This window comes from Astatotilapia calliptera, chromosome 4, assembly GCF_964374335.1.
Source record: "Astatotilapia calliptera chromosome 4, fAstCal68.1, whole genome shotgun sequence".
NCBI lineage: Eukaryota > Metazoa > Chordata > Actinopteri > Cichliformes > Cichlidae > Astatotilapia > Astatotilapia calliptera.
In genome coordinates this window covers 4,838,137-4,850,986 of record NC_137425.1, presented here as the reverse complement: position 1 = coordinate 4,850,986, position 12,850 = coordinate 4,838,137, and the positions used below count along the sequence as shown (strand labels likewise).

The 12,850-nt window shown below is 42.1% G+C and overlaps 1 protein-coding gene across 3 annotated transcripts in view; it reads left to right on the top strand.

Annotated features, from left to right (window-relative positions):
* The first annotated feature begins 2,837 nt into the window (after positions 1–2,837).
* Positions 2,838–12,850, top strand: part of ppfia3 (PTPRF interacting protein alpha 3) — a 33,885-nt gene continuing 23,872 nt past the window's right edge. For 2 of the 3 annotated variants that reach the window (XR_013908461.1, XM_026164120.2), the window contains exons 1-4: positions 2,838–2,992; positions 3,994–4,771; positions 12,267–12,368; positions 12,533–12,772. Coding sequence is in view for 2 of the 3 variants with exons in the window: in XM_026164120.2 (XP_026019905.1) it covers positions 4,424–4,771; positions 12,267–12,368; positions 12,533–12,772 (690 nt within the window). In the remaining variant the exon portion in view is untranslated. The remainder of the gene's footprint in view (positions 2,993–3,993; positions 4,772–12,266; positions 12,369–12,532; positions 12,773–12,850) is intronic. The other variant, XM_080300119.1, reaches the window with a different exon arrangement.

The window sequence follows — 12,850 nt, the reverse complement described above, 5'->3', positions numbered from 1 at the left end:
TCTGGCATGTGGTGGAATGAGAGCTTGGGATTAAATCAACAACTGTGCGATGTGATCATGTCACTATGGACCAGAATCTCAGAGGAATGTTTCCAGCAGCTGTTTTGATTTGTGTCATGTAGAATTAAGGCAATAATATCCAACTACAACTAGCAAGGTGTGTCTAGTAAAAGGTATTATCTGGTATACTATACAACCTTGGGCCATTAAATTGTACCAACACCAAAATCTTTAAGAAAGTAGATCACATAACATTTCTTCTCAGTATTACAAAGACTTCTTCTGGCTTTTCTTTTTCTTTCTTTTCATTTTTTCTATTATTTTCCATCATTTCTTTATTCCCCCCCCCCCCCCCCCCCCACACACACACACACACACACTAACACCCCACCCCCTCCGCATCTCAAAACTATTTAATTTAGAGCACTGGTGGCTCTCTGGAGAGGACATTACGTCACCCCGGCAACCCCCCCACCCCAATACCCAGGGGCTTAAAACCCGCCTCCCCAGAGCTCCTATTGGTGAAGTGACTGAGAAATTTTCATAGATACATCTTCACATTTTCCGACCAATCACATAAAAGAAGAAATGTATACATTTTTTTTCTATTTAATTAGACTGAAGAAGAAAAAAAGTTCCCCCACAATAAGCCCCAGATTCCTTTCTAATGTCTGACTTCGCAAAAGTTCAACTTTGTTCATTTTGAAGTTGTTCATTGCTGACTGCGACCTTTTAAAAACCTCCAGTTAAACAGATATGATGATGTTTGCCTAAATTCCAGACATTTAGCCTGAAACCTTATGCTACTAGTGTACTGAATTTCTCCATTTCAGACACTAGAGGGTGCAATTGTACCATTGTGCCTGCAAGTTTTATCTATTACACAAAGAGGATAAATTGGAAAGTATTCACCCACATAACAGCTCAGATTGGTCTGCCTTTGTTCTGCGGATAAGCACGGAGAAAAGGCGAGGAGAGGCAGCTGGAAAGAAATGTGGGGATGTGAGGATGGGAGGTTTAAAAACGTGAAAGCCGGTAAGAGCGTGTTTCTTTAAGAGACAGCGTCTTCACGAGGAGAGAAAACGATTGGAGGTCGTCAAGCTTCACAGAAACAGCAGGAAGGGAGGCGGAAAAGCTCGAGTTTGTCTTTAATATAAACCTCTTTGAAGCGTTCATTTTGTTCAGTCACGGCTCATTTTTCCCCACAGAGCAACTTTATAATAACATATTTATTATTTCCGAGGGGCAAAAAAAGGTAAATATGTTCACGGTCCCTCTCTGATGTTTTTTTCTGAATCAGGCTACTCATTCTGTCCTGAAAATTCAGTGTTTTCACGTGTTTAACAGCTTTACTTGCACGAAGTTCCACTCAAATATATATCTCAGTTAAAAGAGAAAGATTGGGTAAATCCAAAAACATATTTTAAAAAAATAAATAAACTAGAAATACAGCAGATATAGATTACATTTGTTTTCTATCCTAGTTTACAATCTCCTGATTTGTCCTTTGACCTTTATGTTTTGGTTAGAATTACTTTAAATAAAAAAATCACTGTAATGAAATGTGGAAAGTGGGCACCATGGATAAAACGGTACGGTACTTGTCCATTTATATACTCATCTTTTGGCTTGTGGGAAACAATTAGTCTCCTCGTGTTTAATGGATAATTCTTTAAACTCTTGAACTCTGACCTCAAAACTGCATTTATACTGAATCTGATTTTAAAATGGAAATAAGAAATAAGATTTGAAAATTCTTTCTTTTTCTCCTGGAAATTTGCTTCTAAGCACAATTTCTGCTAAATTCTTTCATAATTTAAATTCTTTCATAATTTAAATTCTTTCTTTTTTTAGGCTGTTTACTTAAAGAGTCAACACAGCAGATCATTTGCCTTCACCTCACCCTGTCTCGAGCATCCTCCTGTGTCACACTAACCCTCTGCATGTCCTCAGTCACTACATCCATGAAACTTCTCTGTGGTCTTCCTCTTTTCCTCCTGCCTGGTAGCTCCATTTTTAACATCCTTTCTCCAGTATATCCACATGTGCTCCTCTGCACAGGTCCAAACCCTCTCAGCCTGGTCTCTCCAACTTTGTCTCCAAACCGCTCAACCTGAGCTGTTCCTCACTGTTATTTCTATTTCTGTCCATTCTGAACATCTGAACATCTTCAGCTGCACTTCCTGTCTTTTTGTCAGTACCACCGTCCCCAAACCATACATCAGAGCAGCTCTCACTAACATCTTGTACACCTTCTCTTTCACTCTTGCTGCTATCCTTCTGCCACATATCACCCCTGACACTCGTCTCCATCCGCTCCACCACGCCTACCTAGTTGATCCCAGGTTTCCACCATCCACCTTCAGTGCCTCTACTCCCTGCAGCTTCACTGTTACACCTGTCTCCCTTCCATGCACAGACCTGTACTCTGTCTTGCTTCTACTGACTGATTCCTCTTCTCTTCAGAGTGTACCTCTCATCCATCTGCTCCCTACTCTTACTACAAATCATAATGCAATCTGCAAACACAGTAGTCCAGGCAGACTTCTGCCTGACCTCATCTGTCAACCAGTATGCCACCCCTCCATTGAAACTATGTTACTCCTCACTCACAGTTTAGCTTGCACCAGTCTCGCTGTTCTCATGCACTGTATGTCCTGCACCACCCTCACATTCTTCCCTTAAGAGACGTACACGTCTCTTACAATGTCATAAATAAATATTTTAAAGAAGAACCACATCCCTGGACTGCCAGTTTCACACTTTTATTCTGAAAGTCTTAACCGGATACCCCCCGTGTTCGCTACCTGCGCTTTGACGCAGCGGCTGAGCCGTGCTGTCTCTTCCACAGCAGAGAGAGGGAGGGGATGGGGCAAGCTGGTAACCGGGCTGTAACGGGGATAACCTGCAGCCTCCGTCTCTCAGCTGCTCCGATGGAGTGAACCGGGCCACGATGCGCGTTTATTTCCTTTCTCTGTCGCTCATGGAAAGGGTAAGGCACACGGATTGATCGGGGTGGCACGGTGATGTGCGGCACGCAGATGTAGCCGTGCGTTAGACGGTCCAGCTGTTTTTATGGGTGGGTGGGGGGGAGCAGGGTGGCGTGTGTGTGCGGGGTGGGGGGCAGTGGGGTGTTGATAGGAAATAGACGCCTTGCAGTCGGAATAAAGCCAAGCGCGGCGCGACGCTTTGGCGACATTTAGGTTCATCTTAGTGGCAAAAAAGGGAAATAATCCACTGATGTGTAATATCTCCGGCTTCAATCTCGTTAATTAGGCCTCCATCATTTACTGGATGATTGGCACCTCCCACCATGACGTGATAGCGGTGTGAGGCTATCCTGTGCAGCCTTTAAGCGCATGAATATACGCTGGTTTCCACATATTTGGATCATTTATTTTTCCGGAACAGTAATTAATTCCCTGTCTGACCACTCTGTTGTTAATAAGCCTTCGGGTTCGGGAGCCGTATTTCCTCCTGGATACAGCCCGCAATTACAATTCATGATGACACCCTATTGCCCCCCCTCCAAATAAATGTAAGAAACAGCGCCGCGTCTTTCTCCTGATGCTTGCTCCGTATTTGCGTGACGGCGTTTTGTGGACTCATTTCCGTACATCATGCGCATTCGTTATTACCATTATGGCTGTGGACGCGCGGATACATAAAGCCGAGACATACCCAGATGGATGAATTACTCCAAGAGTATCGCGATGCTGCTGTCAGTGTTAAGAGACAGCACTGCTGCTTTTGTGGTTTCAAAAAAAAGTGTCCCGTTATTGTGTGTGTGTGTGTGTGTGTGTGTGTGCGTGTGCGTGTGTGTGAAATGGATCCATATGAGTGTTGAGGACGGATCACAACCTGGCTCGCGTTGGATGCCTTCATCATTTTATTCTCCTCCAGCTCCTCTCAGCACCACATCCATCGCATATGTGCCTGAAAATGACCTCTCACTTTCTCTTCTTAATCCTCTTCTTCCTTCTCCTCTTCTAGGTTCACCTGGCACCTCAGTGAAGCCTGGGCCAGGGGGTCAGAGGTCGCCCACCAAACCTGCACTTCTCCCTCTTACCCCTACACCCCATCTCACCCCTTTCCTCCCCTTATACACCAGCCCCCTTTAGCTGCTGTCACCCTACACTGTCTTCTGTTCCAACAACTGGGACTGCCACCGTATAGCCTCACTCACAAATTCACAAAGCTGCCACGTCCATCCTCCCCCAGCACTTGTTTCTCGCCTGTGAGCCTCATCCAGTCAGCTTGAGAGGAAAGACCCCCCCCCCCCCCCCCCGCACCCCCCAGAAAAAGATAAACAAACTAACTGTTGTGCATTTCATGACGAGGGCTGACCGGCCGCTCACCAGACACTCTGCCTAAGTGTCCTAGTCATCTTCTCAGATAACACCTCTCACACCCAGGCCTCAAGATGATGTGCGAGGTGATGCCCACCATCTCGGAGGACGGGCGCGGTGGAGGTGGCTCGTCTTCCCCGGCAGGGGGCGGAGGAGGAGGGATGGGTGGCGGAATGGGAAGCATTGGGGGCTACGGCAGCCGGGACCCGCGCGGTGGCGGTGGCGGTGGAGGCGGAGGCGATGAAGGAGGAAGCACAGGAAACCTGGAGTCGCTGATGGTGAACATGTTGACGGAGAGGGAGAGGCTGCTGGAGAGCCTGAGGGAGACGCAGGACAGTCTGGGGACGGCGCATCTACGCCTACGAGAGCTCGGCCACGAGAAGGAGTCCCTCCAGAGGCAGCTTTCCATCGCGCTGCCACAGGTACAGAGGGCGAGGCGAGGGGTCAGGGGGTTCAGGAGGATTGGCAGGAGCCAAACATACCAAGCTGAAAAAGACACATCACTATCTTAACACACACACACATATGTCTCATTTCTCTTCTTTAGCTGTCTTCTCCCTGAACATAAGAGGGCTTAAAGTGAAGTAGTTCACATTTCTGCTTCTCAAGGTCAGCTTGAAGGTGTGAGTGAAGGAGGGTCATGTAATGTAACAATATTCTGTGCAACAGGCCCAATCGTGGCCCTGTGCACACTCTAAGCCACAGGCAGAAATGTACACGTGTCCCAAATGATAGTTTTTACTCTGCAAACAGCAGTTCATGTGAAAATGTGAGTAGAATCTGCAGCCTGGTTGTTTCACAGTGTGGGTTTGGTAGCTAAATGCAATGCATCATCACCACAAATGCAATATTTACATCATTCTCTCCCACATTTTTGTTGCTCACAGTGCTGTGGACACTGAAGGCCATCCTGCAGTAACATACAGGGATACACCGTACAACGGGGAGGAAAAGGATACAGTTAGCAGGATAATGACTGGATTAATTGCAGTTGTCTATTTACGGGAACTTCATATTTTGTAGATTTATCAGAGCAGGGAAAAAAACGTTATGTGGTTCTTTATTATTATAACATAATTTACAAGTGTGCTGATTGACACATGGCTGTGAATTGAAGGTGAAGTGTTCCTTTAATGTGGTGGGGATCAAGCTGTGGGGCAGGGTCCACTGTTGGGTATCAGAGTCACTGCATGTAACAGGGAAAATATGGAGCGAAACTAAGCTGAAAATAATTGGACTCTAAACCAACCGAGAGTCTGCGGAGCTTCATTTCACTAAAATTCAACCTGAATTCTTTTTGTAATGTTTATTATTGAGAAAAAGTACGAAAACCGCAGCTTTAATTTAGATGTTTGTTACAAAAGAACAGGAATACTTGGCTTTTTTGGGCAAATAGTTATTAACGGTGATATAATGATTCGCATAATAGTCGATCATAATAATATTATAGTCTTAACAATAATATCTTAATATATATAGAAAATATTAAATAGGATATAATACCAATCAGTCAAATTCATCTTTAATTATATCTATAATTATAACAGCTGTGGGCCCTATTTTACTAAGTAATTAAGCTCAAAAGGCAAGTGCACAAAGCTGGGTCTGCTACCATAACTATATGAATGCATACAAAAAGAACAAATACACACATATTTATGATATTATATATACGCATTACTGACACTGTATTGATGAATATTCTTTAAAAAACACATCACAGGTATCTCCAGAGTTAAATGCACACAGTTTGTAACAAAAAAATGTATAATAAGCACTTAAGTAAACAAAGACGAGACATTTATGCCTTATACACCCAAGATATTGATGTATTGTGAATATGCATTTAAATACTTAGTAAACATCGTAGTACAGGAGATCTGAAAAAGTCACAAAGCTACTTACATGTATAAAACATCAATGGCATGATGAAAAGCTGTAGGTGGAATTATAAGTAGAAGTGCTGTTTTTGAAGTGCTGTAAAAGTAAATATTATGAGTAGAGCATTTCCTTCATCAGATGTTCTCATAGTGAAAATGGTTCCTTGTTGAATTATTGATACGTGAACCTATAAGCAGGATTTCAATGTGGGAGATGGTCCAGGTGGTGCTGAGTTGGGCTCCTTTGGGGGCGTTTAAACTACAGCAACGTGGATAAAGATCGGCTTGGGTGTATGTGAATCAGCTGAAAAAAACAAACACTTCTCAGGCTGAAAATGAATCAGCAGAAAATCTGAGGATTTCTTTTTATGAAAAATCGCTGATAGAGTAAAAAAGTCTAGTTACAAATTCAAACATATGTTTTCTTAATCTCCCATGATAGAAAACTGAATAGTATTGAATTTGTGATGGTTAATTTGACATAATAGGATATTTTTAATAATATATACTGATAACATTCAAAGTAAGTCATAAGTTGATTATTAAAGTAGACACATGTTTATTCAACAGTCATAACAGACTTAATGCTGAAATCAGACTGCAATGTTTTCAGTGTGAGACTCTATTTTCTATGCATCATCACAATCTTATAGACTATAAAAAAAATTTTCTGGATAGTAATCAAGTACCAAATTAGAAATAGTCGAGTAAAGTACCTAAAACTTAAATATCAACAATTCAAATTTTAATAAAAACAGGTAAATAAATAAATACTACTGTAATACTAAACAATATTTTCTTACACCCGGACGTCAGGAACAACAGGTGTAACTGACGGAGCAATTAAGGGCTCGCTGCCACATCCTAACACATACACTGCTTTATCATCTTTTTTTACTTTGAATGGACCTTCAGGAAAAACAAAACAGACATTACATTGGACTCTAAGACTTTAATCTTATAATTGTGACTTTAAACTCACCACAAAGTCATTACTGAGGGCATTAATCAAATGAGAAGTGGAGTCATTTTCCCTTAGGCTTTCATACACTCCGGCTCTTTTTGCAGCCAGTGATGTTGCCCTCTGCTGGCTATTAGGAAGAAAGCATTTAAGGCGCTTGAGCACCACTTTTCAGACACTGAGGCTACATCTATCTTAGATGGAGAGATGTTTTTCCATCTCACTTCTGTTTAGATTAGGTTAAATTTTGGTTGCTATATGAGTAAATTAAGTCTTTAAGGATCTTAAAAATACCTCAAAAACAGCACAAAGTCTTAAACGACCTTCTGGGCTTTTCAAATGTGATGCTAATATGTCTGTGGCACAGACTGGTCCTACCTGAAGCCCGGGGATGATGGCGCAGTGTTTCATTTGCCCCTGTAGCTCAGAAGCCATTATTATCCCACATCCCATGCCCGAGAGCTAATCATGTTGTAATTCCACTCAACATAGAAGAGCTCCGTCTCTATTTTCAGGCAGGAGTCATTGTTGGATGCCTCGGGCTGCAGTGTTGTCTCCCTCATTGTTAGTACCTATTTCTCTCTCTCTTGCCATGTCTGAAATATCAAAAATGGAATAACAGACGTAGCGGTGCTGCACGTTCTACCAGAGAATGAGTGGACATTAAAGGGCCGTGTTCCCTCAGTGAGAGGAGATCAATATGGTGCACACATCTGCAGAAGCACACAGATAGAGGAACACATGGACGACTGTGGCACATTCTACTGTAGATGAGTTCACCGAGTTTATCTGTGTGTGTGTGTAGACGTTGCCAGGAGAGGAAAAACAGGAGAGAGGGATGGAGTGAGCGACAGCACGGCTTGGAAAGAGAGAGGAAGAGAAAAAAAACCTGGTGATATGAAACTCACAGAGACTAACAAATCAAGTCCATTTGCATATTGCTGCATGCTAATGAGGTCTGGAGTGTGTTTTAGATGGTGTGTATCATGACGGGGGAAGATTGACATGGATGAAGGTGGGATTTAGTGGTAAAAACATCAGGTCAGTCATGACGCTAAGAGATTTCCATCATCTACCTGACCGAAGTGATGCAAAGTGTCTTGTTATGGGGTCTGTTTCACACCATCCTTTACACCAATTAATCCCAAAATTATAAAATCCTTTGGGCCCAGAACGTGCCATCTGTACACAGTAATTTCCTCCCTCGTCCTTCCTCTTCCATCTTTTCAAATAAGCCTCTTTCTTTTACTTGTTCCTCTGATCCTCCTCTATTTCAGCCCAGTGAGCACATCAGCTCAGAGGCTTGTTACAGACTGTACACGCTGTACTTTATAAATGCGTTTTTGGCTGATAGAGAGTGTGAGGTAAGGCTCCTATTTGCTGCCGTGTGGGTAAACTGATCACTCTTAGCACGGAGCAAAGATAACAGCAGCCAGCGCGCATGCATCAGTACGCTTTACTGGCCCGTTTGCATAAGCATTTTCTTTCCAAAACACACATGCTTTGGTGCACACGTGCTCAGGGATGGTCATGTGCTCTGCATCATGTGTGCATCACGCCACGGTCACACACGAGAGGACAATCAGAGCATGGGCGGGCGCTTATGGTACACATTGTGTGCATGGTCGCGGGTGTGAGATTGCAGAAGCAAAAACACAACCTCAGCTGCTGAGAGCTGAAGTCGGCTTGAGCGAGCTGAGAATGTCACCCTCTCTGTTGATTTGTTGCCATAGATTTTGATTGTAACTATTATGTGGCTGACCTCACAAAATATACATAATTGGAGTAAATTACACAAAATCACAACATTTCAGTTGGACCGCTGTCAGTTGGAAAAAGAAAGACTAGGCTGGCCTAATTTACTCTCATGCTTGTTTAACCTCCAGGTTTTAATGATGGGAGATAGCGGTCCATGCTTATTGTGCAATTAAACCAATTTCAGGTGCAACGCCTGCAATAAACCCAGTGGTTAGATTTTATATCAAGTTCTGGACTCCATGAGCGCTGCGGTAGACATGGCAAAGACCGTACTGTAAGTGAGTCGTTTCCTTTTTCGGCCGCAGTGTAGCCGCTTTTCTGTGCAAGTATGCGTTGATTTAATGTGCTGGAATTCTTTGAGGCCAATGAGCTTTGAGCTTGTTAATGAAATCAAGATCTGTCAAACGGTTTGCTGTGTTTAATTGCACTGTAGGTTAACGGAAAAGATTGGCCGTAAAAGCCTCCTGTTGGCTTTTACTGCTGCGCGTTTCGCTTTCTCTGGGATAGACGGCCAAAGCTGGAGAAGGTAACATACTCCTGTAACGATGAAATAAAGGAGTTTGGTCGGAAAAAATTTGCGGTCATTGAAATCATTTGCTTGTTTTGCCTCCACTTTGTTGACATTTATACTTATCATAAGAGGGTAAAATCCACTGAAAGGCACCATTAGAAATTAAATGCAGCATAAACATACCAACTTACAACCTTCCCTCCTCTTCTGAGGTTTAAGTGTGAAAGTCTGAAGCACATTTAGTTAAAATATGAACGTACTTGGCATCATGTCTGTGAGCTTACCTGGTATCGACTTATAATGAGTAAATCTGTTTAGTGGGTTTGACCTGAGTGTTGGCTGATGACGTGGCCTCTCCACACGTGGCAGATAAGCCCAAGACAAGCGAGCGTTTTCCTCACAGATTGACATGACATGTCACGATCATATCAGTTTTTCTACTGGCCCAAAGATAACATGGGAGGGAGTAATGGACACATATATGCTGGTTTGCTGATGTAAAAGGTGCCTTTTGTCCTAAACATACACTTTGATGATTCAGAATATTGTGACTGCTTGGTTATGAGCCACAGATGCCACTTTGAAGACTGGTTAGCTTCAATTTTTCCTTGGAAAAAAATGGCACTAAACTTCACAGCATGGAGTCTTTTTTTTAGCTTTCATGTTTGTTTTTTAATTATTATTAATTTGGAAAACTGGCCAAAGTTAGAGGAGGTAACCCCATGCTGAGATCGTTCCAATCTAGTTAATCCAAAGTCTGGCAAGTTATTTGGTGGTTTCACATGCTCTCAGCCAATACTGAGTCAGCAGACAATAAAAAAAATCAATCAAAGGAGAATTTTTGGTCTACACCTTCTGTGCCAAGAAGTCATGAAAAAAGCTTTGATGATAGCATGCATTGACCATAGCGTTCTTTCAATATGCTTTTAAACATCGGAGCATTTATTTCTGCCCAGAGTTGCATTAATTTTTCACCAAGGTCTTGTATTGATGCTGGATGAGTCGGACTGCTGTGGAAAATCTTCTCCAGCGTATCCCAAAGATTCTCAGTGGGTTTAAGGCCAATCCATGTGCGAACATGATGCCTGACGCTTCCAGAACCTCTCTTTCACAGTCTGAATCTGATAAATCCTGCCATTGTTATCTTGGAATATCTCTGTGCCATCAGGGAAGAGAATTGATGGAATAACCTGCTCGATTGCTATATTCACGTAGTCAGCTGACCTCATTTTTTTGGCCAGATAACTTTGCTAAATAATAATGCATACTTTATTGAGCGCCGAGGGGAAATTACTCTCTCTGCATTTCACCCTTTCACTCAGTGAAGCAGTGGGCAGCTGCAAATCAGGTGCCCAGGGAGCAGTGTGTAGGGACAGCCCCTTGCTCAGGGATATTGCAGGGTAGCCATTCAGTGGATTTGAACCCTCAACCTTCCAATCATGGGGTGACCACGCTACCTACTGAGCTATCCCTGCCTTGCATAGAGACCTGACTAAGCAACCCTAGATTATAACAGAGCCCCCCACAGGCTTGTACAGTAGGCACTAAGTGGGATTGGTGCATTACTTCATATGATGCATCAATCAGGAAAATCTGGACTCTGTCTGATATTTATGCACCTGAGCAAACTGAAGCATTTTTAAAATAAGCCTCACTGATGAGTGGTTTTCTGAAAGTAACTAGAAAAACATTTTTCCATTAATATGAGGTATGCTGTCAAATATATACACCAAATATACAATCAGGAATACAGAAATTAATGTGAAAATAACTGAAATAAAACAAATGTACCATACCATACCAGCTTCATATATAAAGCACTTTAACATAAAACCAGGGTTCACAAAGTGCTGTGCATATACAAATAGCATAAGCAAAGTAAAATAAAATTATTACTAAATAAATAAGATAAAATAAAACATGTTAAAACAAATTGAGTCTAAAATATATATCTTTTAGAACAAGTTTTAAGAGATTTCAAAACAAATAAAAGGACTTTAAAAACTATCCTAAAATGTACAGGTAGCTTGATGGCAATAAAAACAAACTAATGAAAACAAAAATGATCCATTTACATCACACTTTCTAAATGAATTTGTGACTATCATCAATTTTCATATTGTTTTGCTGCATTTCATGATTTATTTATTAATTAAATCATTTATTTATTCCTGTATATGTTTTTGATGAAGGCAGTTTTGATTGCATATAGATTGGGGTCAAAATTAAAGCAAATAAAGGGACTCCAAAATGTAACAAAATGAGTTTGTTCAGTAAATTCTGCAAATTTAAACTATATGTATAGTTTAAAATTTGTACATATCTATATCTATATCTATATATATATATATATATATATATATATATATATATATATATATATATATATATATATAGATATATATATAGATATAGATATATAGATATATAGATATAGATATATATAATTGGCTAAAGCTAGAAGACTTATCCAGCCTCATTAACGTGGAGTTACATTTTCTCCTCACTACATTTTTTGGTGTCTGATGGAGAAGCAGAAGCAGATTCATGTCTTATTTGCAAAGCATCTTTAAAATAAAAGAAAACCTTGCAGCTTCAATGTAAATCAGCTGTCACACATTTCCTGACTGAATTTGAACTTCCACCCGTACGTCCCACCTGCTTGACCTTTCTGTAATCATTCTTGGATGAATGAGAGGTAAAGCAGTGTGTGTGTGTGTGTGATCAGTATGTCTAACCTGCACTCATGACCTCATGCAGCAGCAGCACTGTTCAGTCAATAATAGCACCCTCTTGTGACCTTGCAGGAGTTTGCAGTGCTGACCAAAGAGCTGAACCTCTGCCGGGAACAGCTGCTGGAGAGAGAGGAGGAGATCGCGGAGCTGAAGGCAGAGAGGAACAACACACGAGTCAGTACACTTCCATGTCTGTTTTACGTTATGCTCTCCTCTGATCCTGGCATGCAACCTCGCCTTTTCTGAAAGACTTCACACGAGAAAACGTAATCCTCTGAGACATATCAGAGGCGCACTGTGGTGAGCTTTTACTGCATGTGAACCACATGTGTTTCCAGCTGCTGCTCGAACATCTGGAGTGCCTGGTGTCCCGCCATGAGCGCAGCCTGAGGATGACCGTGGTGAAGAGGCAGGCCCAGTCTCCGGCCGGGGTCTCTAGTGAGGTGGAGGTCCTAAAGGCCCTCAAGTCCTTGTTCGAGCATCACAAAGCTCTGGATGAGAAAGTGCGCGAAAGGCTACGGGTAGCTCTGGAGCGCGTGTCGGTCCTGGAGGAGGAGCTACAGTCTTCCTCCCAAGAGGTGAGTCCCTGTTTCCCTCCCACTTAGTTTTCTTTTTAGATTAGAAATAGAAGATAATTACAGATGGGGCCTCTTTGA